The 27,814-nt window shown below is 53.9% G+C and overlaps 1 protein-coding gene across 1 annotated transcript in view; it reads left to right on the forward strand.

Annotated features, from left to right (window-relative positions):
• EVA1A (eva-1 homolog A, regulator of programmed cell death) overlaps positions 1-12,084 on the forward strand; it is a 345,582-nt gene extending 333,498 nt beyond the window's left edge. The window contains exon 7 of the mRNA XM_050950914.1: positions 10,709-12,084. Within this exon, the coding sequence (XP_050806871.1) occupies positions 10,709-11,079 (371 nt within the window). The 3' untranslated portion in view covers positions 11,080-12,084. The remainder of the gene's footprint in view (positions 1-10,708) is intronic.
• Positions 12,085-27,814: the final 15,730 nt, after the last annotated feature.

Below are 27,814 nucleotides of genomic sequence, written 5' to 3' on the forward strand. Positions count from 1 at the left end.
GCCATGTCCGGCCTCTAGGCGAAGGCGCAGCCAGGCGGCTCTATGCCGTGCACACTGCCCACATCCACAGGCGCCACTGTTCCCGGCCAATGGGAGCTGCGGAGCTGGCGCTTGAGGCGGGAGCAGCGCACAGAGGTTCCCTGATTGCACCTGAGCCTAGGGGCTGCAGGGACATGCCAGCCACTTCTGGGGACCTGTGCAGAGCCAGGGCAGCCAGGGAGCCTGTCTTAGCCCTGCTGAACCGCCGACCAGATTTTTAACAGCCCAGTCAGAAGTGCTGACCGGAGCCGCCAGGGTCCCTCTTTCACCGGGCATTCCAGTCAAAAACCAGACACCTGGCAACCTTAGTCTCTGAGGCAACATTTTTCAAAAGGGCCCTATGTGACTTGGGAGCCGAAATCCCACTGAATTTCACTCAGCCTTGGTCTACAATAGGAACTTATGGGCAGTATCAGTACGAAAATCCACACCTCTAAGGGACATCGTTATACTGAGCTAACCCCCAGTGTGGACAGCGCTATGTTGATGGGAGGGCTCCTCCCATCGACTTAGCTACCGCCTCTTGGGGAGGTGGTGTGATGCAGTAGGGACTGTCTGTGTGGGGAGTGGGAGAGCAGGGGAGGACTTTAGGAGATGGACGATGCCAGAGCCTGTAACCTGAGCTAGGTAAGGGAGGGGAAAGGTCAACACCTTTGCCCGGGAAGGGGACAAAGGAAGGGAGTGGCAGGAGGGAAGCAGTTGGAGTTTGGGGCTTGGGGCTGTGTGGGCGGAATTCAGGGTATCCTAGCTAGGATCCAAGCACCCTGAAAGCCCAGAAGGACTCGGTGGAGGGGTCCTGACTGTGCCTGCAAGCTCTGCTGTAACCTGTGTTCCTGGTGTCCAATAAACCTTCTGTTGTACTGGCTGGCCGAGAGTCACTGTGGGTCCCAGGAAGAGGGGTGCAGGGCCGGACTCCCCCACACTCCGTGACAACTGGTGGCAGCGGCGGGAGATACTGCACCCCGTGGACGGCGCTTCCTGCAGTAAGTGACTGGGGAGCAGTAAAACGAAGGGGTGGTTAACCCCTGGGAGTGTGTGCCCAGTGAGAAGGACTTTGCAGTAACAGGGTCCCCCGGGGGATTGCAGCGAGCGGTCTCAGGGGCGGAGGAGTCTGCAGCTCGACCCTGGCAGAGAGGTGGTGACCTCAAGAAGGGCTGGTGAACTAGGGGTCCCCCTGGAAACCGTGGGGAGCGGCGAGCACCCCGGCCTGTGAGTGGTCAGCAGGAAGATGTATGCCAAGCGGCGCAAGTGTGACCTGGTGGAGCTGTGCAAGCAGAGGGGGCTGCACCCAGGGAGGCTCAGCAAGGACCAGCTGATTGCACAGCTGGAGCAGGGAGACCGCATGAATGAACGGAGCCCTGTCTCTGAGGGAAGCAGCCGAGCAGATGCAGCGCAGGCACCAGTGTCTGTCCCCGCTGGGAGTGGTCAGCCGGCGGACGAGGGCTTCCTGAGACCCCCCCTTCCTAGGCGTAGAGGAAGGGCGGGGAGGAGCCCAGTGTATACCGAGGGCACCGTGACACCCCCGGCCAGCAGGGGATCTGCCCGGCGAAGCCCACCCCCCAGCAGGGGATCCTCCCGGCAACGCTCGGCATCCGTGGAGCGGATGCGGCTGGAATATGAAAGGGAGCTGAGACGGGAGGAGCTCGAGTTAAAGAGGCGAGAGCTGGAGGAGAAGGCGAAACAGCGTGAACATGAGGAGAACCAGCGTAAACATGAGGAGAACCAGCGTAAACATGAGGAGAACCAGCGTAAACATGAGGAGAACCAGCGCCAGCGTGAGTGGGAGGAGAAGGAGAAACAGCGTAAACATGAGCTGGACCTGGCCCGGCTGAGGAGCAGTGAGGCTCCGGCTGCGGTGAGTGAGGGGGGACCCAAGCCTACAAAGAGCTTTGATAAGCACTTGCTGCCCCGGCGTAAGGAGGGGGAGGACATAGATACCTTCCTGACGGCCTTTGAGAATGCCTGCGAGCTGCACAGGGTTGACCCTGCAGACAGGATTGCAGTTCTCACCCCCTTACTGGACTCCACAGCTGTGGAGGTGTACAGCCGACTGAAAGGGGCGGAGGCAGGGGACTATGAACTGTTCAAACAGGCCCTGCTCCGCGAGTTTGGGCTGACTCCTGAGATGTACCGGAAAAAGTTCCGGAGCCAGCGTAAAACCCGTGAGGTCACATACCTACAACTGGTCAACCGGGCGCAGGGGTATGCCCGCAAGTGGACAGCTGGGGCCCAAACTAAAGAGGACCTGCTTGACCTATTCATACTGGAGCACCTGTACGAGCAGTGCCCGTCCGACCTGAGGCTGTGGTTGATGGACCAGAAGCCGGAGAACCCGCAGCATGCAGGCCAGCTGGCCGACCAATTTGTGGACAGTCGGGCAGGGGATGGCAGGGAGGAGTCTCGAAGGAGCAGGCCTGCCTCAACGCAGAGAGAGAGTCAACATGGGACCTCCCAAAGGGGGCCTATGGAGAACCCCCCCAAAAGGGGAACATCCAGCGGCAGGTCCCTCCGACCCACTCAAGGGGACCCACGAGATATGGGCTGCTATCGCTGTGGCCAACAAGGTCACATACGGGCCCAGTGCCCCAAGCTCAGGGACAGACCAAGCAGACCCAACCCGCAGAGGGTGGACTGGGTAAAAACCCAATCGGAGGAGGGGCTACATTCCCAGGAAAGGGGGGTTGGCAACATACCACCTATGGATGCTCCCGGTTCCGGGTTTTTGGTTTACCGGGTGGGCGCGGGGCTGCCCCTCCGGAAAGAGTGCATTGTTTCCCTGGAAGTGGATGGGAGGAAGGTCACTGGGTACTGGGACACGGGCGCAGAGGTGACGCTGGCCCGGCCCGAGGTGGTGGCCTCAGATCGGATGGTGCCCGACACCTACCTGACCCTGATGGGCGTGGGCGGGACCCCATTCAAGGTACCCGTGGCAAGGGTACACCTGAAATGGGGGGCCAAGGAGGGCCCCAAAGATGTGGGGGTACACCAATATTTGCCCACTGACGTGTTAATGGGAGGGGACCTTGAGGACTGGCCTAGTAACACCCAGAGTGCCCTGGTCGTGACTCGTAGTCAGAGTCGGCAAATGGCACTGCACCCCGAAAACGGGGAAGGTACTCTACCTGAGGTGCAGGACCCTAACTCAGGGAGCGGGGAACGCCCAGGGGCACGGTGCAGAGAGGCTGCGGCCTCAGACCCAGCCAGCAAGAGAGAGCCGGTCCCCATTCCTGTCCCAGCTGCTGAGTTCCAGGCCGAGTTGCAGAAAGATCCCTCCTTGCGGAAGCACAGAGAGGTTGCAAGGAGAGGTTCCTGTGGGAGAAGGGGTTCCTGTACCGAGAATGGGCTCCCCCAGGGGAAGTAGAGTCATGGGGGATCAGGAGGCAGCTGGTGGTTCCCCAGAAGTTCCGTCACAAGCTGTTGTACCTGGCCCATGACATCCCTCTCACAGGGCACCAGGGAATCCGGCGCACCAGGCAGAGGCTGCTACAGAACTTTTACTGGCCTGGGGTCTTTACCCATGTCCGACAGTACTGCCAATCCTGTGACCCCTGCCAGAGGGTGGGGAAGGCCCAGGACAAGGGGAAAGCGGCTTTGAGGCCTTTACCCATCATAGAAGAACCTTTCCAGAAGGTGGCCATGGACATAGTGGGACCTCTCAGCAAGATGACCCGGTCAGGGAAGAAATACATCCTGGTGGTGGTGGATTTTGCCACTCGCTACCCCGAGGCGGTGGCCTTGTCCTCTATCGAAGCAGACACAGTGGCAGATGCGCTGCTGACAATTTTCAGCCGGGTGGGGTTCCCCAAGGAGGTCTTAACGGACCAGGGGTCCAACTTCATGTTGGCCCTGCTCCGGTCCTTATGGCAGAAATGTGGGGTCCAGCACAACTGGGCCTCAGCGTATCACCCCCAGTCCAACGGGCTGGTAGAAAGGTTCAACGGGACGCTGAAGATGATGCTAAAAACATTTATGAACCAGCATCCGCAAGATTGGGACAAGTACTTACCTCACCTGCTGTTTGCGTACAGGGAGGTACCCCAGGAATCTACCGGGTTTTCACCTTTCGAACTGTTGTATGGAAGGCGGGTGAGGGGGCCCCTAGACCTGATGAGGGACGAATGGGAGGGGAAGGCCTCTCCCGAGGGAGAGTCAGTGGTGGAGTATGTCCTGACCTTCCGGGAAAGACTGGCCGAGCTCATGGGCCTGGCCAGGGAGAATCTGGCCCGAGCCCAGAGGAGGCAGAAGGTCTGGTATGACCGCACAGCACGAGCCCATGCCTTCGCCACCGGGGATCAGGTGATGGTTCTTATCCCCGTGAGGAGAAACAAACTCCAGGCCGCCTGGGAAGGGCCCTTCAAGGTTATCAAGCAACTGAATGAGGTAAACTATGTGGTGGAGCTGTCAAACCGGACACATCACCGTCGGGTGTACCATGTGAACATGATGAAACCATACTATGACAGGGGGAATGTGGTGTTGGCCGTGTGTGGACATTGGGAGGGGCAGGGAGATGACCCCTTAGTGGATCTATTCCCTGGGACAAAAGCTGGTTCCCCCCTGGAGGCGATTCCCCTCTCTGAGCAACTGACCCCGGGCCAGCACGCTGAGATCAGAGGGGTGCTGCATCTGTACCGACAGCTGTTTTCCAACCAGCCTGGACGCACTAATTTGACTGTCCACCGGGTGGAGACGGGGTCACACCCCCCTATAAGATGCTCCCCTTTTCGGGTCACTGGTAAAACTGCCCAGGATCTTGAAAGAGAGGTCAGGGACATGCTGGCTTTGGGGGTGATCCAGCTGTCTTCCAGCCCTTGGGCCTCGCCAGTAGTGCTGGTTCCCAAGAAGGATGGGTCAATCCGGTTCTGTGTGGACTATCGAAAGCTCAATGCCATCACCGTATCTGATGCCTACCCTATGCCCAGGCCTGACGAGCTCCTAGACAAGCTGGGAGGTGCACGGTACCTCACCACTATGGATCTTACCAAAGGCTACTGGCAAGTGCCGCTGGACGCAGATGCCAGGCTGAAATCGGCCTTTATCACCCCTCTGGGGCTCTATGAGTTTTTGACCCTGCCCTTCGGCCTCAAGGGAGCGCCGGCCACCTTCCAGCGCCTGGTGGATCAGCTACTGAGGGGGATGGAGAGTTTTGCCGTGGCGTATATTGACGACATCTGCGTCTTCAGCCAGACCTGGGAGGACCACGTGTCCCAGGTTAAACAAGTCCTGGACCGACTCCGGAAGGCTGGTTTAACAGTAAAGGCTGAGAAGTGCAAGGTGGGGATGGCTGAAGTATCTTACCTGGGCCATCGGGTGGGGAGCGGCTGCCTGAAGCCGGAACCAGCCAAGGTGGAGGTGATCAGAGACTGGCCTGCTCCCCAAACCAAAAAGCAGGTCCAGGCCTTTATTGGGATGGCGGGGTACTATCGAAGGTTCGTGCCCCACTTCAGTGCCATAGCCGGCCCCATCACTGAACTGTGCAAAAAGGGGAAGCCAGACAAGGTGATCTGGACTGAGCAGTGCCAGGAGGCTTTCCGGGCGCTGAAGGAGGCTCTGGTTAGCAACCCAGTTCTGGCAAACCCAGATTTTGACAAACCCTTTATGGTGTTCACCGATGCCTCAGACACGGGACTGGGGGCGGTGTTAATGCAGGAGGATGAAAAGGGGGAGAGACACCCTATCGTGTACCTGAGTAAGAAGCTGCTACCCCGGGAACAAAGCTACGCGGCCATCGAGAAGGAATGCCTGGCCATGGTGTGGGCCCTTAAGAAGCTAGAGCCATATCTCTTTGGGCGACACTTCACCGTGTACACCGACCACTCTCCCCTGACCTGGCTGCACCAGATGAAAGGAGCCAACGCCAAGCTCCTGAGGTGGAGCCTGCTCCTGCAGGACTATGACATGGACGTGGTCCATGTGAAGGGAAGTGCCAACCTGACAGCGGATGCGTTGTCCCGGAGAGGGGACCCTGAACTTCCCCAGGTCACTGGGCAGAGTGACCCCGCTCAGTTCAGTCTCGAAGGGGGGAGAGATGTGATGCAGTAGGGACTGTCTGTGTGGGGAGTGGGAGAGCAGGGGAGGACTTTAGGAGATGGACGATGCCAGAGCCTGTAACCTGAGCTAGGTAAGGGAGGGGAAAGGTCAACACCTTTGCCCGGGAAGGGGACAAAGGAAGGGAGTGGCAGGAGGGAAGCAGTTGGAGTTTGGGGCTTGGGGCTGTGTGGGCGGAATTCAGGGTATCCTAGCTAGGATCCAAGCACCCTGAAAGCCCAGAAGGACTCGGTGGAGGGGTCCTGACTGTGCCTGCAAGCTCTGCTGTAACCTGTGTTCCTGGTGTCCAATAAACCTTCTGTTGTACTGGCTGGCCGAGAGTCACTGTGGGTCCCAGGAAGAGGGGTGCAGGGCCGGACTCCCCCACACTCCGTGACAGGTGGATTACCTACGCCAACGGGAGAAGCTCTTCCATCAGTGTAGGTTGCATCCTCATTAAGTGCGACAGTGGCGCAGATGTGCTGCTGCAGCGCTGCAAGTGTAGACAAGCCCTGTGTCCCTTGAGGCCTCGCTCCCTAAAGGTAGTTAGATGCCTAACTGCCCCTGAAACCAGTTGGAACTCGCACCTGAATGCCTTTGAGGAGTTGGGTCTCAGGCACTCTGGAGCTGTTTCCCTATGCTAATACGGTCCTTGTAGCCTGGCGACAGGCGTGCCAATTAGTGCCCAGTCTGATATTGTGCTTTGTCATCTGCCTACTGAAATCTGGATTGACACTACCAAGTCCTTTCACTAAACAGCCAGCAGATGCTTACAGCACTCAGGCAGTGTGAACCTGAACTGTGCAGTGACCTTCTCCTGACCTGGCCCCAACTGCTTCCTGCCCTTCCTGTCTGCCTCTGCAAACAGTCCCCGTCCTTCCCCCTGTTGTAGGGGGAGCCCTTAAAGGGACAGTGCCCCTTTTCTTCCGGCCAGTGGGTCAGAGGACCCCCCATCCTCCACAATATGGAAAGTTGCAGTGAGCACATATATTTTTAAATGCATAGTTAGAGTTTGAAATCCATCCCCCTCCCCACACTCACACCCTGACAACTGCTCTGAAAAAAGCCCCTTACACTTAACAGACTGCAAGTGCACAGGTGTGGCCATTCTCAGGGCAACAGCTGTGATTCTGTGTTCAATAAGAGGAATTCTGCTTGACAAAAGACCGCAAAATATGGCCCTCAGTTAAGATTGTCAAGGATTGATCCGTATTGTTCGATTTGTAAAGCAAGTCACCCATGTCTAATGTCCTGGATAGTGCAGTTTCCTATTAATTCTAACCCCCCCCCACGCACACACACCCCACTTCTCAGTGGGGTCCTGGTTCATGACCTACTGACACTCCTGGGTGTTACCACCATACAAATAATAATACTAATAATATTTTCAAAAATGACTAGTGATTTGAGGTGCTTTCGTGTTCGACTGCCAAACCAGAAATGCCTTCAAAGAGGCCGGAGTTTCTGAAAGGCTGAAAACACACCCTCTGAAAGTTAACCTCCCTTTAAGGTGTCTCAAGTTGGCCACCAAAAAATGGAGGCGCCCCAAATTACTAGTCAACTTTCAAAATCCAGAATCTTGGCCATCGATGATTTAGCTGTTTCAGAACTATGTTGTTGGCCTAAATTGCCCCTTTGCTGTGCAAAAAGGCCCATGCTTTGGGAGGATGGTTGCTGTATGACTGAGTTGGCCATATAAACTGATAAATGCCAGGTCTGCAGGGCTACAGTTCAATGAAAGAGTCTAGTTTGTGTCCAGCATTTAAGAATGCTGATTGCGTAACTAATACAGCTCATGAATACCAGCAGAGCCCAAAGATTCAATTACTGCATTGGTACTGAATGAAGGACTATCTGTTTAGAGTTGTGTGTAGCGTATGAAAAATTACTGGCTAACAAGCAATCTAATTTCAGTTCTCTCACTAGCTGCGCATGGTTGCTAGAACAGTGGAGAGAGTGAGGGTGGAAGAAAGAAGGAAACTGGCAAAAGGGAAGAGAAAAAATGTTTTCAGTCCATTCCAGACTCCACACGCTGCTTTTTAGGAATTGTGGCAAAAGAGTGAGCTATGGAACTAGTGATGCAACATGTATATTTTTTTTAAAATGAGCCTGTATGTGTATGTGAATTTAGTGCTCCTACAGGTGAGGTTCGTCTAATCATATTAGCCAGGCACAGATTAGGCAAACCGTAAGCAAGTTCTGCTAGTGCAAACCAGCCCAACTAACCGCTTCTCTTCCAGTCCTCGGAGCCCTCCGCGTGTTCACTTGAAAATAAAGTTTAGGGGTGAAGTTAATTTCTGCACAAAATAACACCCCACCTGGATCCTGCAATCCAAAAGGCAATTTCAAGGGAATATGGGAAGGGATGAAGCCGTTTACTCAGGGATGTTCAAGCCAATGGGTGTTAGGCACCTAACTCTCTTGGGCCCCTTTGAAAATCCCAGTCCTAAAGAATCTCTAATCTCATCCTGTTTTTGTTTATTTGTATAGTGCCAGCAGCAGGGTCAGGAGCTTTGTTGGTAGGGATGAAGACGAAGGGTGACACCCTGGCTCCATTTAAGTCAATAGCAGTTTTACTAGGATTTCACCCAAGCTCTCTGCCCCCAAAGAGCAATCTAAATAGAGACCTGACAAACAAAGCAGGGTGCCAGAGCAGCAACAGACAGCAGTGTAACTGAACAGTGAGACTCAGCACTCATTTTGTCAGTTCCATGGATTGAAATATCTTTGTTCTCGCGTATCTGTTTCAGTAAGTTAGAACCCCATGGGCGGAGGTTGGGTTCATGAGTCTCCTTAGAGAAATGTGGTGTTAAGAAAGGGCTTGAACAGGGAGGGAGTGAAGCAGATGGACTGGATCAAGCAGCGGGGCCCAGGTAGATGGGGCAGCATGAAAGAAGGCCCAGAGATAGGAAGAGGCACAAAGTGGGCAGTTGGTCTGCTAGCTTGTGCAGAATGAAGGGGGTCGGGGGTGGGTTGAGTAGAAACAGAAGCAGAGGAGTGGCTCCCTGAATGCATAGGGCCTTGAAGGCAAAGACAAAGAATTTAAATTGGATCCAGACAGCAAGGAGGTGAAGCTGATGGAGACATCTGAAGAGGGCCTGAGCTAAGGTTTTTATTGCAGCGAGGAATGTATTGCAAAGCTTCATGCTGAATAAAGGGCAGTATGCCAACCGCATTACATCAAACACTGTATCAAGTTCCTATTTGGGATTCTTCCCCCTACTGCTTGCTGTAGCTGTGCCATGAGCATCGTCAGATATTGGCCTTTGTAGTGACCTTTAACCTCTCTCAAACCCAGATTCACAGTCTGATGCTATGGAACATTTAAAAATATGCTCTGTTATTTAATTTGTGGCCCCATATTTTAAGGGAGTATTAGATGCAATGGATTTGAGATTCTTACGTTGAGATCAAGACTGAAATTGGCTGTATTATTTGAATTTACATGTGAGGTGTGCCTCACCCCCATTATACACTTCAGGACTGATTCAGCCACATAAACACCTCCAATAATACCCCAGCTTTTACACACTAGAAATCTTCTCGAAGTGATTTTGGGGATGTTTCCTGCTTGCCTGTTGAAAACTCCACTTGAAGGAAACCAGACCTAGAGGACCCAATTCTGCTCTCATTTCTAAGGGCTTAAGGGGACACAGTGAAGGCAGAGTTGGCCTGAATGGGACAGACATCTTCCAGAGCCTGAAGGCCCAATTCTCAGCTCGTGTAAAATGTCACAGTTCCACCACTGACTTCAATGGAGCTGCTCCAGATCTGAGGATCTGGCCCTAAAGTTTGATTCCCATGCAGGGCTCCAACTTGAATAAACAGGATTGAATTTGGCTCTAGCTATTTTGCCTAGTTCATCTTCATCCTTTGTTGGATCAACTGCTTTGTTGCTATAACACGTAAATGGAAATCACGTGTAATTATCATAATTACACGTCTAAAAAATCCAATGCCTAAGCAATACAAAAATAAGATGACAGTTTAAAATACAATATGGATCCTTCAAAGTCTCCTGATATCGTCTCAGAAATGTTTTTTCTGCGGAATCTGTCAAGTTAATGCCCTGGCTCCGTGTATTTTGGGGTATCGTTGGCAGTACATTTTTGTGGTCTGGGCAGAAAGCCAGCATGTTTGCCTTAGATGAACAAATGAATGCTATGAATAGATCATTTCCCACTTTCTTGTTGCAAGGCTTGCCATTTCAGCTGTGCAAAGGTGCAGACAGAAGCATTAGAGCTTTATCATCATCTTTATTCCTTGGCCAATAATGTATGGGGCAGAAAGGTGCACTCAGTCACTGCTGACTGTGCAACTTGCTGGCTTCACAATCCTACTCAGGTGGGCAGTGGAGTTAGCATTTAATCTGGTGGGCTGCTCCTTTAAAATATTGGATGGCTTTAGGATGTAAGTAGCTCATGGTGTGTATGCAGTAAATGCCTCAGGCACATGTTCTACCACTGGATCCCATTGACTCCATTAGGGTGATGCAGTGGAAGCTTTGGAAGTACCATCATGAAACCAGGAGAAGATCTGAACCTCCAGAGAAACTTGTTCTGTTTGAACTTGTACAGCTGCCCCATGTGACCAAGTTATTTTATGCCTTGTCCTCTGAGAATCATTTCTTTTCTCCTTGCAGAAAATCCTGAGCGTGCCGCTCTGTATTTCGTCTCTGGGGTATGCATCGGACTCATCTTGACGCTGTTGGCCTTGGTGCTGAAGGTGTCCTGCCGAACTGACTGCAAGCAATCCCCAGGGAAAAAGCCGCCTCGGGAGCCAGAGAGCGACAGCGACAGCAGTGACAGCGAGGACGATTCAGACACCACTTCGGACCTGTCGGCCCGCAGGCACCGCAGGTTCGAAAGGACTTTGAACATGAACGTCTTCACCTCAGCCGAGGAGCTGGAGAGGGCTCAGAGGCTGGAAGAGCGAGAGCGCATCATCCGGGAGATATGGATGAATGGACAGCCAGACATTCCAGGGACCAGAAGCCTGAACCGCTATTACTAAGTGTTGGGAAATCCCACAGGCCGACACTGCAGCCTAGGTCTTCCTGGGCCTGCTAAAGAGGAGAGAGAGGAAAGGAATGTTACATGGAGTCTCCCCTTTTCCTTTCAGAAGAGCTAACTGGAGCAGCGTGGATGGACAGCAATAAAGCTTTCACCTTCCCCTTTTCCCTGACTTATTGCTACCGACACCAGGAAATCACCCCCCAGTATTTTCTCTCTGTAATCAGTCTGGTTATAGCAGAGGTGGATGCCAGCTTCTCTTTTTGGTGTAGTTCAACAGTGGGTGAGAGGCACACAAGTAAAGCCCTCCCCCAGATCTCGGAAGCTGAACACGCTACAGTACAAGTGCTGCTCTCATGCTTGCCAGGGAAACCATCAGTGTTTTGCTTTCCCCAAAGATTTCAGGAGAATCGAAAGCAAACGGAGACTCTGTGTCCACTAAAGGAAAGATAATATGAGGAGGGAGGGCTGGGGAGGCACAAGCACATGATGAGTGACTGGCTTGTGACTTTATGAGATGTGGGGATTCTTATACCATGAAATCATCTTGGTGCTTGGACATTCAACCGTGTGTCCTGTTATTTAAGATGGTGTTTTAATCTGCTTTTCAGTGGCAGCATTTTTTTTTTTTTACTGACACCTCAGGGATAAAATCCTTTTTTTTTGGTATGTTTCCCCATCTCCTTCCCCATAAACCAACCTGCCCCCAGCAGTGAAATTATGGTATTATAGGAGATGTGTCAGTGATCAGTGAAATGTTAAACAGCCTCAAAGAGGTTGAAAGGGGTTTTGTTTGTTTTGAATTGATATATATATATATATATTTTTTTTTTGAAGAGGCTGCACAGCAATGTGCCTTATTCTTTTTTATTGTTAAACTGCAGTTTTCCATGGATAGTGATGCACAATGTTTTATATATTTTATTAAAAAAAATAAAAGAAAAGGTTTGTATTTACAAGAGGAAAATGAGGATGAAATGGGCCAAATACGCCAGCAGGGTGAGAAATAAATGCGAAATAAACTCTGCTTTGTTTATATCTATTTTAAATTGCATCCTTGCTTTTGGCTCATGCTTGGCTGCAGTAAGATACTTTGGAATAACAACATGCTTTTGCAGCCACTCAAAGCTGACACGAGTGTCTAAGGCAGTGGTGGGCAACCTGTGGCTTGTGGGTTGCCCACCACTGGTCTAAGGGTACGTCTACACTGCAAGAGAAGGTGTGTTCTTAACTCAGGTTAGTCAACGCAGGTTAAAAAAGCAGTGAAGATACAGCAACTTGGCTTTTAACTTGGGTTCACACACACACACACACACACACACACACACACACACACACACACACACACACACACACACCCTCTCTACCTGAGGTGGCACCAAGCATGGTGCTTGGCTGGCTAGTACTTGCTCACATGCTCAGGGTCTAACTGATCATCTTATGTGGGGTCGGGAAGGAATTCCCCCCCTGGTTAAATTGACAGTGAATTTGATGGAGGAGGTTGTTTTCCTCTTCAGTGTGTGGGTGGGGATCACTGCCTGGGTGTATGTCAATCATTTCCCTGCCATTGCAGAGCTACACCTCAGTCCCTCCTATTCTCTGCCTGTGGCACTTCATAGCCTAATTTCTTGTGAGCTGCAATATTTGGTTTAATTTTGGTGGGTGGGTTTAGTGTGTTGATGCTGGGTGATGATGGTAGCCTGTGATATACAGGCGGCCAGACTACATGATCAGGTGGTCCACTCTGGCCTCAAACTCTATGACATACCTTAAATAGCTGTTAAATCCTATCCATGCCTAGGGCTCCTCTCACACCCTCCTGCACCCTTTTCCATTGTTCTCTGAGCACATCAACCTCTTTCAGTGGTGCCTGCTTCCATGAACAGCTGCTCTATGAATCAGTTCTATAAAGGCTTGTTCCAAAGCTCCTTGAAGTCAGTGGAGTGACTTCTATTCATTTCAAGGTGTTTTGAATGTAGCCCAACGTCCCAAGCCTTGCCGGCCCCGGGTACTTGATAGTGACAGATGCCAGTGTTAAATTAATAAAAACACTTCAGAAACTTTAAAAAAACCCAAACCCTTAATATTCATTAGCACATTTTAGTGCTTCATGTATAATATGTGCTAGATTTTATTAGCTAGGCTGTAACTCTGCAATGAATACATTAACTCAGGTTGTTACTCTGGTGTTGCTCCTAACTCCCCCGTCCCGTCCACACACACAGCCCTTTCACACCATTTTGGTGAGACTTTGAACCTGGGCCATAGGGCCCATCTGGGTTCTGCTTGGGTTCTGCTTCCACTTGGGCTGGTAGCCTGCCCACTTTGCAGTGAGGATGCAGACTAAGTCACTCAGGTGCTGATAGTTTGCCAAGTCCTTCCCATAGTTGCCCCAGAAGGTCAGACAAGTTCTTCTTCGAATGCTTGTTCATGTCCATTCCAGTCGGTAGCTGGAAGATTTTTTCCCCTAGCAGCATCTGTCGGGTTGACCTGGGCACCCCCTTATGGCGCTCAATATAGAGCCCTGCCGACCTGCCACCCCCTCAGTTCCTTCTTACTGCCAGTGATGGTTAGCTGGAACGTCCCACAGCCCTTGCTTAGCAAGCACTTTCAGCTCCATTATTGTACATAGTTCTTCTTAGTTAGTGTGGTATAGTTAGTTTAGAGTTAGTTGGGGGTTCCCCCCTTCTGACTCCTTGGAACCAGGATGTGCTGCAGTCTCCGGGGCTTAAAACCTGTGAGGTCTGCACTAAGCGCATGCCAAAGACTGACCCCCACGCCTCTTGTTTAACGGGAAGGTCACCAAAAGGACTGGTGTAGGATCCGCCACAAGTTCCGTCCCAGAACTATTAAAGAAAGGAAACAGTGGTTTACGGTTCTTCTAATGGGTGCAGCTCTTTGCCCCCACTCAGACCCGTGGTCTGGGGACCCCACACCCAGCATGTCCTCATTGGCGTGAAGTGCCCCGGCACTGTCATCCTGGGAACCGGTGCCGAGAAAGGATTCCTCTTGAGATGCTTGGCACCGACATGGCTCCTCCTGTGGCCAACTGGCAGCCAGGCACTGGTTTCAGTTGCTGGTGTCTAAGAAGAAAAAGAAGCCAGAGAGAGATCATTCTCCTGCAGCCAAATCTAAGGAGACAATGACTATGAGACTCCAGTTGGGCCACAGCACTAGGTCCCCTGGCAGGGCTGCGTTGACGCCTGCCCAAGCAAGGCAGTTGAGTCCGGGCCCACCGTGCTCTCCAGACCCTACTGGCCAGCAACTGCCGCTCACCTCAACGCCAGAGGCTTTTGAGGTGGCTCAAGACTTGCTGTGTCTCATGGCGCCGTTCTCATGGCCGCTCAGGCCCCATCTGCACCACCGCAGCCTCAGGTTCAATCAAGAGGGAGGCCGGTGATAAAGTTCCAGTGCCCTCCTTCTCCACAGCACCCTCTGGAACCAGCATCTCCGGAGAGAGAACCCGGTCAGTCCCCAAGCTCCCGACACTCAGTGCCCTGAAGCACGGTTCCTCCGTGGTCTTTTTTTTCGGAGACCTCAGAGTCAGACTTCTACCGCTCCGATAAGAGCAGGAGCAGGTGTGCACATATTGTGTGCCACGGAGGAGCGACTCCAGGGGGTTCCCAGGCAGACCCGACGGATGCTGCGATTGGAAAAATCTTCTGGCTCTTGTGCACACATGCGCACACACACCTGTTTGGAATTGACACGAACAACACATCTCGAAGAACAACAGCTATGAGAAGGTGAGTAACTGTTGTTTCTCCCACATTTCATTGGAAAAGAATCAGAGAGTGGCGTTGCTTGCAATGTAGCTACACATCTGGGGTAGGCTAACTGGGGTGCTAATCACGCAAGTTAACTCTGCAGTGAAGACATATTGTAAGGGGCTGGTGCTCATGCATCACTTCGAGCTTTCAACTATTCCACTCTATGTGTTTGCTGCAAAGTGCTGATAAAGGAAATGGTGATGAAAAGAACTGAGCACCCTTAGTCCACCAAAGTCACTGGGAGTTGAGAACACACAGCCCCTTCCAGGAGGCACTTGGTATATTGCAGGATTGGGCCCAAGTTTGCAAGGATTTACCTTTCATGCTAAACCACTCTCACCTGAATGCATCCAACAGCCTTTCTGGGATTAACGTCTTTGCTGTGAGGTCTGAACCAGCTGGGGGGTCTAAGCAGCCACATGACATTCCTTTAGCTGATTGAAAATAGGTTAAAGCTGGGCTGACCACACCAGCCCTCTCACAGCAACTGCACAATAAGAACCAAGCTGAGCAACTGCAGCTGGTCTCACGCGTGACTGCGAGCAACAGGAGGCTGGACTGGCTGGCCATGGGTCTGAACAGCCATTGCAGATACAAGAGCAAAAACATGTCACTGATTATAGGCAAAGTAGGCAGCTGTCTTGGGTGGCAGATTTCTGAGGGCTGGTCTACACTACCGCTAACATCAATCTAACGTACATCGCTCAGGGGTGTGAAAAAGACCCCCTGAGCGACATAAGTTACAGTGAGCTAAGCGCTGTCCAGCCCGGCACGATGCGAGCAGGAGACACTCTCCTACCGACACAGCTTCCGCCTCTCGCAGAGAGGGAGGAATTATGCTGACGGGAGAGCGCTCGCTCATCGGCACAGCGCCTTCCCCAGACGCGCTGTAGCAGTGCAGCTGCGCCCATGTAGCGCTATGGTGTAGACCTGCCCTTAGAGAAGCCACTTAAATTTGACCCGGCTGCTCCGCCATCAGGCTATCAGGAAAGGGGCTTCGCTGGTATGTCAGCCAGTAGCTAAAGAGGGACCCTGGGCCCTGTGCTCCCCCACCATTGCGTCCCTGCTGAGTTCAGTGTGCTGTCTTCTTCCTCATAGGAACAAAGGGGTGGGAGGAAGAGCCATTGTCCCCTTTTTTTAAATGGGGGAGGGTCATGCCCCCACTTTTAAGGATTTTTCCTAGCAAAGGCTTCTGTTCTTAAAGGGACATGCACCTGAATATGGCTGCGGTCATAGAAAAGGTAATGCCTCTTTGGTTGTATCCTCTTTCCCAAGTGATCCCTCCAACATGTCCCCTCCTGCATGCCCTCTCCCAATGTGTACATCCCAGACAATGCACCAGGGGTGTTCGGGAAGGCGTGTTCTGCCACAGACATCCTATGGGGCTTTGCACAAGACATATAGGGCCAAGTTGTTAGGTGCTTAAAGATGCAGCTAGGTGACTCGTGTGATCTTAAAAAGGGCCTGTCACGGAGTCCCCGGGCGATGCTCTGGAACTGCTCCCCACCAAGCCAGGCAGGACTTTGGGGAGCCTCCTCTCCCTTGGAGCAAACTTGTTCAGGGCAAGAAGCTCACACGTCTTCACCTCCTGGGTCTTTCCTTGGAGCATTTAGCATCCTCTGCCCCTCCGTGCGCTTCCCACAGCGAGCCCGCCTCAGTGGGGTCCTGGGGAAGCCACCGGGTCCTGCACCGCCACTTCGCAGTCAGACATGACTCTTAGCCAGCCAGTAAAACAGAGGTTTATTCAATAACAGGAACAGGGTCTAAAACAGAGCTTGTAGGTACAGAGAACCGGACCCCTCGGCCGGGTCCATTCTGGGGGTCAGTGAGCCAGACCCCCACGTCTGCCCTCAGCCAGCTCCAGACTAACAACCCCTCCCAGCCCCTCCGCTCTGCTCAGCCCCTTTCCCGGGCCAGGAGGTCACCTGATCCCTTTGTCTCCAACACCTTCAGCTGGCACCTTTGCAGAGGAGGGGCCCAGGCCATCAGTTGCTAGGAGACAGAGTGCCAGGCATTTAGGTGCATTGGCCCTTTGCTCTGCCAGATACTTAAGAACTGCCATGGGGACACTGAGGCACCAACACAGTATTAAGAGCAAACATTAAGAACATTCCCAGTTCGTCACATCTCTCCCCCCTTCGAGACCGAACTGAGCGAGGTCACTTCAGCCAGTGACCTGGGGAAGTTCAAACCCACCAACTTTCCCATGGATGCCCCAGCATCTCTCCCATTCCTTGGTGTGAGTTACACCAGGACAGTCCAGTTTCACGCCCTCCCTTAGGTCGGGTGTGCTTGATGGCACTTGCAGGCCACAGGTGGGAAGGTTTATGCAGCCCACACCCTTTGCCACCCCAATACCCCTGGGGTTCAAGCTGGGATTGGGTCTTTCCCCAGCCCTCCGGTCTGTGATTCGGGCTCTCTTGGTTAAGAGCCCCCATTTTGGCCTTTGCCAGCTCTGGGCTTGGGCAGCCGCTTCCCACTTTGTGGCCCAGACACAACACCTCTGCCGTCCCCCCTTGCACTTTCCAGCTTTTAACGTCAGTCCCACCTCCTTGAGGAAACCCAGCCCCCTCTTCACCTGGGACACCTGTTTCTCCCAGGTTTGGCTAAAGGTGCACATGTTATCAGTGTCTGCCAGGGCCAAGTTCTCCATCGCCCTCTGCTTGTCTAGAATCTCCCCAGGCCTAGGCATGGAGTCAGCACCAGACACTGTGATGGCTTTAAGCTTTTGATAGCCCCCATAAAACCAGATAATCCTGTCTCCCTTGGGGATCAGCCCCATGGGTGAGGCCCATGGGCTGTAAAACGGCTGGATCCCATCTAAAGCCAGCAGGTCCTTGACCTCTCTCTCCAGGTTCTGGGCTGCTTTCCCAGTGACTCTGAATGGGGAACACCTGATGGGGAGATTGGCTCCCACCTCAGGGAAGAGATCCCCCAGGGGTTCTTCCCCCTTCTCCTCCCAATCCTTCCTTTCCGGGTTCAGGGGTCCCCTCACTCTCCTCCCATCCAGCAGCTCGAACGGGAAGAACCCTGTGGATTCCTGGGGCACCACCAGCTGCCTTCCGATTCCCCCCAGTTCTACTTCCCCTTGGGGAGCCCATTCCCGGTACAGGAATCCCTCCTCCTGCAGGACTCTGTCCCTGCAGCCTTCTCCAAGGGGGTTTGCAGCGCTGTGGCCAGCAAGTTCCCTCAGCTTCTCCAAGGAGGGATCCCTCTGCAGCTCAGTCTGGGATTCAGCGGCTGGGGCAGGGAGTGGGACCTGCTCCCTTTCACTGGCTGGTAGTTGGGGTTCTCCATTGCTCTGGAACTGCTCCCCACCAAGCCAGGCAGGACTTTGGGGAGCCTCCTCTCCCTTGGAGCAAACTTGTTCAGGGCAAGAAGCTCACACGTCTTCACCTCCTGGGTCTTTCCTTGGAGCATTTAGCATCCTCTGCCCCTCCGTGCGCTTCCCACAGCGAGCCCGCCTCAGTGGGGTCCTGGGGAAGCCACCGGGTCCTGCACCGCCACTTCGCAGTCAGACATGACTCTTAGCCAGCCAGTAAAACAGAGGTTTATTCAATAACAGGAACAGGGTCTAAAACAAAGCTTGTAGGTACAGAGAACCGGACCCCTCGGCCGGGTCCATTCTGGGGGTCAGTAAGCCAGACCCCCATGTCTGCCCTCAGCCAGCTCCAAACTAACAACCCCTCCCAGCACCTCCGCTCTGCTCAGCCCCTTTCCCGGGCCAGGAGGTCGATGTGATGCAGTAGGGACTGTCTGTGTGGGGAGTGGGAGAGCAGGGGAGGACTTTAGGAGATGGACGATGCCAGAGCCTGTAACCTGAGCTAGGTAAGGGAGGGGAAAGGTCAACACCTTTGCCCGGGAAGGGGACAAAGGAAGGGAGTGGCAGGAGGGAAGCAGTTTGAGTTTGGGCTTGGGGCTGTGTGGGCGGAATTCAGGGTATCCTAGCTAGGATCCAAGCACCCTGAAAGCCCAGAAGGACTCGGTGGAGGGGTCCTGACTGTGCCTGCAAGCTCTGCTGTAACCTGTGTTCCTGTTGTCCAATAAACCTTCTGTTTTACTGGCTGGCTGAGAGTCACTGTGGGTCCCAGGAAGAGGGGTGCAGGGCCGGACTCCCCCACACTCCGTGACAACTGGTGGCAGCGGCGGGAGATACTGCACCCCGTGGACGGCGCTTCCTGCAGTAAGTGACTGGGGAGCAGTAAAACGAAGGGGTGGTTAACCCCTGGGAGTGTGTGCCCAGTGAGAAGGACTTTGCAGTAACAGGGTCCCCCGGGGGATTGCAGCGAGCGGTCCCAGGGGCGGAGGAGTCTGCAGCTCGACCCTGGCAGAGAGGTGGTGACCTCACGAAGGGCTGGTGCACTAGGGGTCCCCCTGGAAACCGTGGGGAGCGGCGAGCACCCCGGCCTGTGAGTGGTCAGCAGGAAGATGTATGCCAAGCGGCGCAAGTGTGACCTGGTGGAGCTGTGCAAGCAGAGGGGGCTGCACCCAGGGAGGCTCAGCAAGGACCAGCTGATTGCACAGCTGGAGCAGGGAGACCGCATGAATGAACGGAGCCCTGTCTCTGAGGGAAGCAGCCGAGCAGATGCAGCGCAGGCACCAGTGTCTGTCCCCGCTGGGAGTGGTCAGCCGGCGGACGAGGGCTTCCCGAGACCCCCCCCCTTCCTAGGCGTAGAGGAAGGGCGGGGAGGAGCCCAGTGTATACCGAGGGCACCGTGACACCCCCGGCCAGCAGGGGATCTGCCCGGCGAAGCCCACCCCCCAGCAGGGGATCCTCCCGGCAACGCTCGGCATCCGTGGAGCGGATGCGGCTGGAATATGAAAGGGAGCTGAGACGGGAGGAGCTCGAGTTAAAGAGGCGAGAGCTGGAGGAGAAGGCGAAACAGCGTGAACATGAGGAGAACCAGCGTAAACATGAGGAGAACCAGCGTAAACATGAGGAGAACCAGCGTAAACATGAGGAGAACCAGCGCCAGCGTGAGTGGGAGGAGAAGGAGAAACAGCGTAAACATGAGCTGGACCTGGCCCGGCTGAGGAGCAGTGAGGCTCCAGCTGCGGTGAGTGAGGGGGGACCCAAGCCTACAAAGAGCTTTGATAAGCACTTGCTGCCCCGGCGTAAGGAGGGGGAGGACATAGATACCTTCCTGACGGCCTTTGAGAATGCCTGCGAGCTGCACAGGGTTGACCCTGCAGACAGGATCGCAGTTCTCACCCCCTTGCTGGACTCCACAGCCGTGGAGGTGTACAGCCGACTGAAAGGGGCGGAGGCAGGGGACTACGAACTGTTCAAACAGGCCCTGCTCCGCGAGTTTGGGCTGACTCCTGAGATGTACCGGAAAAAGTACCGGAGCCAGCGTAAAACCCGTGAGGTCACATACCTACAACTGGTCAACCGGGCGCAGGGGTATGCCCGCAAATGGACAGCTGGGGCCCAAACTAAAGAGGACCTGCTTGACCTATTCATACTGGAGCACCTGTACGAGCAGTGCCCGTCCGACCTGAGGCTGTGGTTGATGGACCAGAAGCCGGAGAACCCGCAGCATGCAGGCCAGCTGGCCGACCAATTTGTGGACAGTCGGGCAGGGGATGGCAGGGAGGAGTCTCGAAGGAGCAGGCCTGCCTCAACGCAGAGAGAGAGTCAACATGGGACCTCCCAAAGGGGGCCTATGGAGAACCCCCCCAAAAGGGGAACATCCAGCGGCAGGTCCCTCCGACCCACTCAAGGGGACCCACGAGATATGGGCTGCTATCGCTGTGGCCAACGAGGTCACATACGGGCCCAGTGCCCCAAGCTCAGGGACAGACCAAGCAGACCCAACCCGCAGAGGGTGGACTGGGTAAAAACCCAATCGGAGGAGGGGCTACATTCCCAGGAAAGGGGGGTTGGCAACATACCACCTATGGATGCTCCCGGTTCCGGGTTTTTGGTTTACCGGGTGGGCGCGGGGCTGCCCCTCCGGAAAGAGTGCATTGTTTCCCTGGAAGTGGATGGGAGGAAGGTCACTGGGTACTGGGACACGGGCGCAGAGGTGACGCTGGCCCGGCCCGAGGTGGTGGCCTCAGATCGGATGGTGCCCGACACCTACCTGACCCTGATGGGCGTGGGCGGGACCCCATTCAAGGTACCCGTGGCAAGGGTACACCTGAAATGGGGGGCCAAGGAGGGCCCCAAAGATGTGGGGGTACACCAATATTTGCCCACTGACGTGTTAATGGGAGGGGACCTTGAGGACTGGCCTAGTAACACCCAGAGTGCCCTGGTCGTGACTCGTAGTCAGAGTCGGCAAATGGCACTGCTCCCCGACAACGGGGAAGGTACTCGACCTGAGGTGCAGGACCCTAACTCAGGGAGCGGGGAACGCCCAGGGGCACGGTGCAGAGAGGCTGCGGCCTCAGACCCAGCCAGCAAGAGAGAGCCGGTCCCCATTCCTGTCCCAGCTGCTGAGTTCCAGGCCGAGTTGCAGAAAGATCCCTCCTTGCGGAAGCACAGGGACCGGGCTGACCTTAGTGCGGTACAGACCATGAGGAGAGGTTGCAAGGAGAGGTTCCTGTGGGAGAAGGGGTTCCTGTACCGAGAATGGGCTCCCCCAGGGGAAGTAGAGTCATGGGGGATCAGGAGGCAGCTGGTGGTTCCCCAGAAGTTCCGTCACAAGCTGTTGTACCTGGCCCATGACATCCCTCTCGCAGGGCACCAGGGAATCCGGCGCACCAGGCAGAGGCTGCTACAGAACTTTTACTGGCCTGGGGTCTTTACCCATGTCCGACAGTACTGCCAATCCTGTGACCCCTGCCAGAGGGTGGGGAAGGCCCGGGACAAGGGGAAAGCGGCTTTGAGGCCTTTACCCATCATAGAAGAACCTTTCCAGAAGGTGGCCATGGACATAGTGGGACCTCTCAGCAAGATGACCCGGTCAGGGAAGAAATACATCCTGGTGGTGGTGGATTTTGCCACTCGCTACCCCGAGGCGGTGGCCTTGTCCTCTATCGAAGCAGACACAGTGGCAGATGCGCTGCTGACAATTTTCAGCCGGGTGGGGTTCCCCAAGGAGGTCTTAACGGACCAGGGGTCCAACTTCATGTCGGCCCTGCTCCGGTCCTTATGGCAGAAATGTGGGGTCCAGCACAACTGGGCCTCAGCGTATCACCCCCAGTCCAACGGGCTGGTAGAAAGGTTCAACGGGACGCTGAAGATGATGCTAAAAACATTTATGAACCAGCATCCGCAAGATTGGGACAAGTACTTACCTCACCTGCTGTTTGCATACAGGGAGGTACCCCAGGAATCTACCGGGTTTTCACCTTTCGAACTGTTGTATGGAAGGCGGGTGAGGGGGCCCCTAGACCTGATGAGGGACGAATGGGAGGGGAAGGCCTCTCCCGAGGGAGAGTCAGTGGTGGAGTATGTCCTGACCTTCCGGGAAAGACTGGCCGAGCTCATGGGCCTGGCCAGGGAGAATCTGGCCCGAGCCCAGAGGAGGCAGAAGGTCTGGTATGACCGCACAGCACGAGCCCGTGCCTTCGCCACCGGGGATCAGGTGATGGTTCTTATCCCCGTGAGGAGAAACAAACTCCAGGCCGCCTGGGAAGGGCCCTTCAAGGTTATCAAGCAACTGAATGAGGTAAACTATGTGGTGGAGCTGTCAAACCGGGCACATCACCGTCGGGTGTACCATGTGAACATGATGAAACCATACTATGACAGGGGGAATGTGGTGTTGGCCGTGTGTGGACATTGGGAGGGGCAGGGAGATGACCCCTTAGTGGATCTATTCCCTGGGACAAAAGCTGGTTCCCCCCTGGAGGCGATTCCCCTCTCTAAGCAACTGACCCCGGGCCAGCACGCTGAGATCAGAGGGGTGCTGCATCTGTACCGACAGCTGTTTTCCAACCAGCCTGGACGCACTAATTTGACTGTCCACCGGGTGGAGACGGGGTCACACCCCCCTATAAGATGCTCCCCTTTTCGGGTCACTGGTAAAACTGCCCAGGATCTTGAAAGAGAGGTCAGGGACATGCTGGCTTTGGGGGTGATCCAGCCGTCTTCCAGCCCTTGGGCCTCGCCAGTAGTGCTGGTTCCCAAGAAGGATGGGTCAATCCGGTTCTGTGTGGACTATCGAAAGCTCAATGCCATCACCGTATCTGATGCCTACCCTATGCCCAGGCCTGACGAGCTCCTAGACAAGCTGGGAGGTGCACGGTACCTCACCACTATGGATCTTACCAAAGGCTACTGGCAAGTGCCGCTGGATGCAGATGCCAGGCTGAAATCGGCCTTTATCACCCCTCTGGGGCTCTATGAGTTTTTGACCCTGCCCTTCGGCCTCAAGGGAGCGCCGGCCACCTTCCAGCGCCTGGTGGATCAGCTACTGAGGGGGATGGAGAGTTTTGCCGTGGCGTATATTGACGACATCTGCGTCTTCAGCCAGACCTGGGAGGACCACGTGTCCCAGGTTAAACAAGTCCTGGACCGACTCCGGAAGGCTGGGTTAACAGTAAAGGCTGAGAAGTGCAAGGTGGGGATGGCTGAAGTATCTTACCTGGGCCATCGGGTGGGGAGCGGCTGCCTGAAGCCGGAACCAGCCAAGGTGGAGGTGATCAGAGACTGGCCTGCTCCCCAAACCAAAAAGCAGGTCCAGGCCTTTATTGGGATGGCGGGGTACTATCGAAGGTTCGTGCCCCACTTCAGTGCCATAGCCGGCCCCATCACTGAACTGTGCAAAAAGGGGAAGCCAGACAAGGTGATCTGGACTGAGCAGTGCCAGGAGGCTTTCCGGGCGCTGAAGGAGGCTCTGGTTAGCGACCCAGTTCTGGCAAACCCAGATTTTGACAAACCCTTTATGGTGTTCACCGATGCCTCAGACACGGGACTGGGGGCGGTGTTAATGCAGGAGGATGAAAAGGGGGAGAGACACCCTATCGTGTACCTGAGTAAGAAGCTGCTACCCCGGGAACAAAGCTACGCGGCCATCGAGAAGGAATGCCTGGCCATGGTGTGGGCCCTTAAGAAGCTAGAGCCATATCTCTTTGGGCGACACTTCACCGTGTACACCGACCACTCTCCCCTGACCTGGCTGCACCAGATGAAAGGAGCCAACGCCAAGCTCCTGAGGTGGAGCCTGCTCCTGCAGGACTATGACATGGACGTGGTCCATGTGAAGGGAAGTGCCAACCTGACAGCGGATGCGTTGTCCCGGAGAGGGGACCCTGAACTTCCCCAGGTCACTGGGCAGAGTGACCCCGCTCAGTTCAGTCTCGAAGGGGGGAGAGATGTGATGCAGTAGGGACTGTCTGTGTGGGGAGTGGGAGAGCAGGGGAGGACTTTAGGAGATGGACGATGCCAGAGCCTGTAACCTGAGCTAGGTAAGGGAGGGGAAAGGTCAACACCTTTGCCCGGGAAGGGGACAAAGGAAGGGAGTGGCAGGAGGGAAGCAGTTTGAGTTTGGGCTTGGGGCTGTGTGGGCGGAATTCAGGGTATCCTAGCTAGGATCCAAGCACCCTGAAAGCCCAGAAGGACTCGGTGGAGGGGTCCTGACTGTGCCTGCAAGCTCTGCTGTAACCTGTGTTCCTGTTGTCCAATAAACCTTCTGTTTTACTGGCTGGCTGAGAGTCACTGTGGGTCCCAGGAAGAGGGGTGCAGGGCCGGACTCCCCCACACTCCGTGACAGTCACCTGATCCCTTTGTCTCCAACACCTTCAGCTGGCACCTTTGCAGAGGAGGGGCCCAGGCCATCAGTTGCTAGGAGACAGAGTGCCAGGCATTTAGGTGCACTGGCCCTTTGCTCTGCCAAATACTTAAGAACTGCCATGGGGACACTGAGGCACCAACACAGTATTAAGAGCAAACATTAAGAACATTCCCAGTTCGTCACAGGGCCTAAGTGCTTAACTCCCAAACACAGTTAGATGCTTTTGACAGTCCCAGCAGGTCTCTAGTTGCATCCTGAGGGGCCTATATACCTTTAAAAATCTGGCCCTCACTCTGCCTGGCCCATAGCCTCAAAGGTATTTAGGCACCTAACACCCCTGAAATCAATGCTGCCTGAATACCTTTGAGGATCGGGGCCGGTGCCTCAGTTGCCCAGCTGTAAAATGGGGATACAAGCACTTCCCTACCTCGCAGGGGTGCTGGGAGGATAAATACATTGCATACTGTGAGGTGCACAGCTACTGTGGTGCTGGGGGCCTCATAAACACTATGTCTGAATATGGCACCCCATTTACTAGCTCAGTATTTTAGTGTTGGTGTGTATCTGTCACCAACTCATCTGAGAACTTCTTGCTCCTTGGCATAGTAACAATTCAATGAGGGGTCTCTAACTGAAAACAGTGGAGCAGTGGAGCCTTTTCTTAAATGTGAATGCTGGCTTTACCAGCACAGGTCCAGAGCTCAACGTGATCACCAAATACGGAAATTAGGGGCTAGATTTAAAACTAGGTATGGTGACACTAAGCAGCACAACTTTTAGACCCTTTGAAAATCACTGGGAATCACAAAGGCTGAGGTAGGCGCCTAGGCTCCTGAATGGGGAGAGACAAGGGTCAGAATGGGCTTCACAAAAGCCAGCATGCTATGCGACTCCATGCCTAAGCGAGTCAGTGGGAGATGCCAAGCCAAGCACCTAGCTCTGAGAGGCAGAAGTCCTAGCTGCATGGAGGCACCTCTCTGAACTTGGGAGTCTCAGTTGCAAACCCTGTCTTGGAGTTAGGCATCTATGCTGTAGCTACAAGAAGCTTCAGGGGAAGGTCTGGTGGTTGGGGTACTCACCTGGGATAGGGGAGACACCCAGTTCAATTCCTCCTGTCCCTGAGGGACAGAAGGCTTTTAACCAGGGCTCTGCCACCTGTCAGGCATCTGCTGTAACGGCTGGGCTCTGAAATGGTCTGATGTAGGGCTCCCTCACTCTCTCCTGTCGAAACTGTTCCACTATAGATAAATAGTTTTAAAAAGCCCTGGAGGAGGGGGCGTGGATCTTAGGTCTCCCACTCCCCATTCCTGGACTCACCCGCAGGCTGCTGAGTCATTCTCATGCTTGTGCTTTCTCATGTGCTCTCTGGCCCAATGATGCTTTCATAATTTATCCACAGTGCAACAGACAAGAGTGAAGGAGGCCCACATTGGAATAGCCCATGGCCCTGTAGCTAAGTTAGGCAGAGGGAACACCCATCTCCCCCCTGGTATGTGCATCGCTCTGGGGCTTAGGCATCTAGATGCCTAAAGTGGAGCAGCAGCATGCATGCTCAGAGACAGAAACATAGGCACCTGCAAAAATGGAACTGTGGAGCAAGTTTGGGCACTTGAAATGTTCAGCAGCAGCTGAGCGGGAGTTTTGTGAATCCCAGAAGGGCCTGATTCTGGGATTTAACTGCCTAAAGTAACTAAGTCCTTTTGTGACACTAGCCCTACGTGTTAGCTCTAGCAAACTACTAGTCACACCAGAAGTCAAACTGAAGTCCAGTCTATTTGCCTGCAGTCCGTGCCATCATTCACGTGTCTGGCAAGACTACAAACATAGGCATGGGAACTATGGGTGCAGAGGTGCGGGGGCTGCTGCAGCATCCCCAGGGGCTCTGCTCCTGGCCTTGCATGGAGGGATCTGTGCCACCCAACCTGTGGTCCAGCCTCGGCTCCCTTACCCCTGTCTGTATCACCCCCCTGGAGCCATGACCTACGCCTGGCCTCAGCTCTGGGGGGTGGGGCAGGTGGCATCATACAGGTAAGGGGGGGCAGGAGGTAAAAGGTTTTGGGATGAGTCAACAGTGTGACACTATTGCAAAAAAAGCAAACGTGATTCTGGGATGCATTAACAGGTGTGTTGTGAGCACGACACGAGAAGTCATTCTTCCGCTCTACTCTGCGCTGGTTGGGCCTCAACTGGAGTATTGTGCCCAGTTCTGGGCACCGCATTTCAAGAAAGATGTGGAGAAATTGGAGAGGGTCCAGAGAAGAGCAACAAGAATGATTAAAGGTCTAGAGAACATGACCTATGAAGGAAGACTGAAAGAATTGGGTTTGTTTAGTTTGGAAAAGACAAGACTGAGAGGGGACATGATAGCAGTTTTCAGGTATCTAAAAGGGTGTCATAAGGAGGAGGGAGAAAACTTGTTCACCTTAGCCTCTAAGGATAGAACAAGAAGCAATGCGCTTAAACTGCAGCAAGGGAGGTTTAGGTTGGACATTAGGAAAAATTTCCTAACTGTCAGGGTGGTTAAACACTGGAATAAATTGCCTAGGGAGGTTGTGGAATCTCCATCTCTGGAGATATTTAAGAATAGGATAGGTAAATGTCTATCTGGGATGGTCTAGACAGTATTTGGTCCTGCCATGAGGGCAGGGGACTGGACTTGATGACCTCTCGAGGTCCCTTCCAGCCCTACAGTCTATGAATCTATGAAAATATGAATTTACAGTTTAGTTAGCTGGCTTTCAGCACCCCCACTGCTGCTGAATACAAACACTAGACTGGTTCCAATTACATACTCATTATTTTTTCCTGTTCATTCCCCACCCCTCTGGATTTACCAGAGTCATTCCCACCTCACACGGTCATCCCAGTTTCGAGGCACTGACCTCTGATGGGGAACTTTGTTCAATGTACCCTGAAAAGCTAGGTAATACGATGTCTGCTGCCTTTCCCACGTCCACGCTGGTGTTAATATCCTCAAAGAATTCCAGCAAGTTAATGAAGCCTGGCTTTCCCTTCCTCAGCCCTCCCTGGCTCTACTTAACCCCTTGACTGCCACGGTTCTTAGCACACCAGGGGCTACCCAAATAAAGCAAGTTTGCTTAGCCAGCGGCTCAGCAGAATGTAAAGCATATGCTCAGGATGCTGTGGGGATGGGTGTTTCCTCTCTCACTGCATGGGCATGCTAGCCTCTCGAGCAGTTAATCGTGTCATTTGTTCCCACGCAGCCTCTGGCGCTCATAGCTGTTACTGTGGTCTCCCTCACAATGAATGTTTAACAACC

Source organism: Gopherus flavomarginatus, chromosome 4 (assembly GCF_025201925.1).
Source record: "Gopherus flavomarginatus isolate rGopFla2 chromosome 4, rGopFla2.mat.asm, whole genome shotgun sequence".
Lineage (NCBI taxonomy): Eukaryota > Metazoa > Chordata > Testudines > Testudinidae > Gopherus > Gopherus flavomarginatus.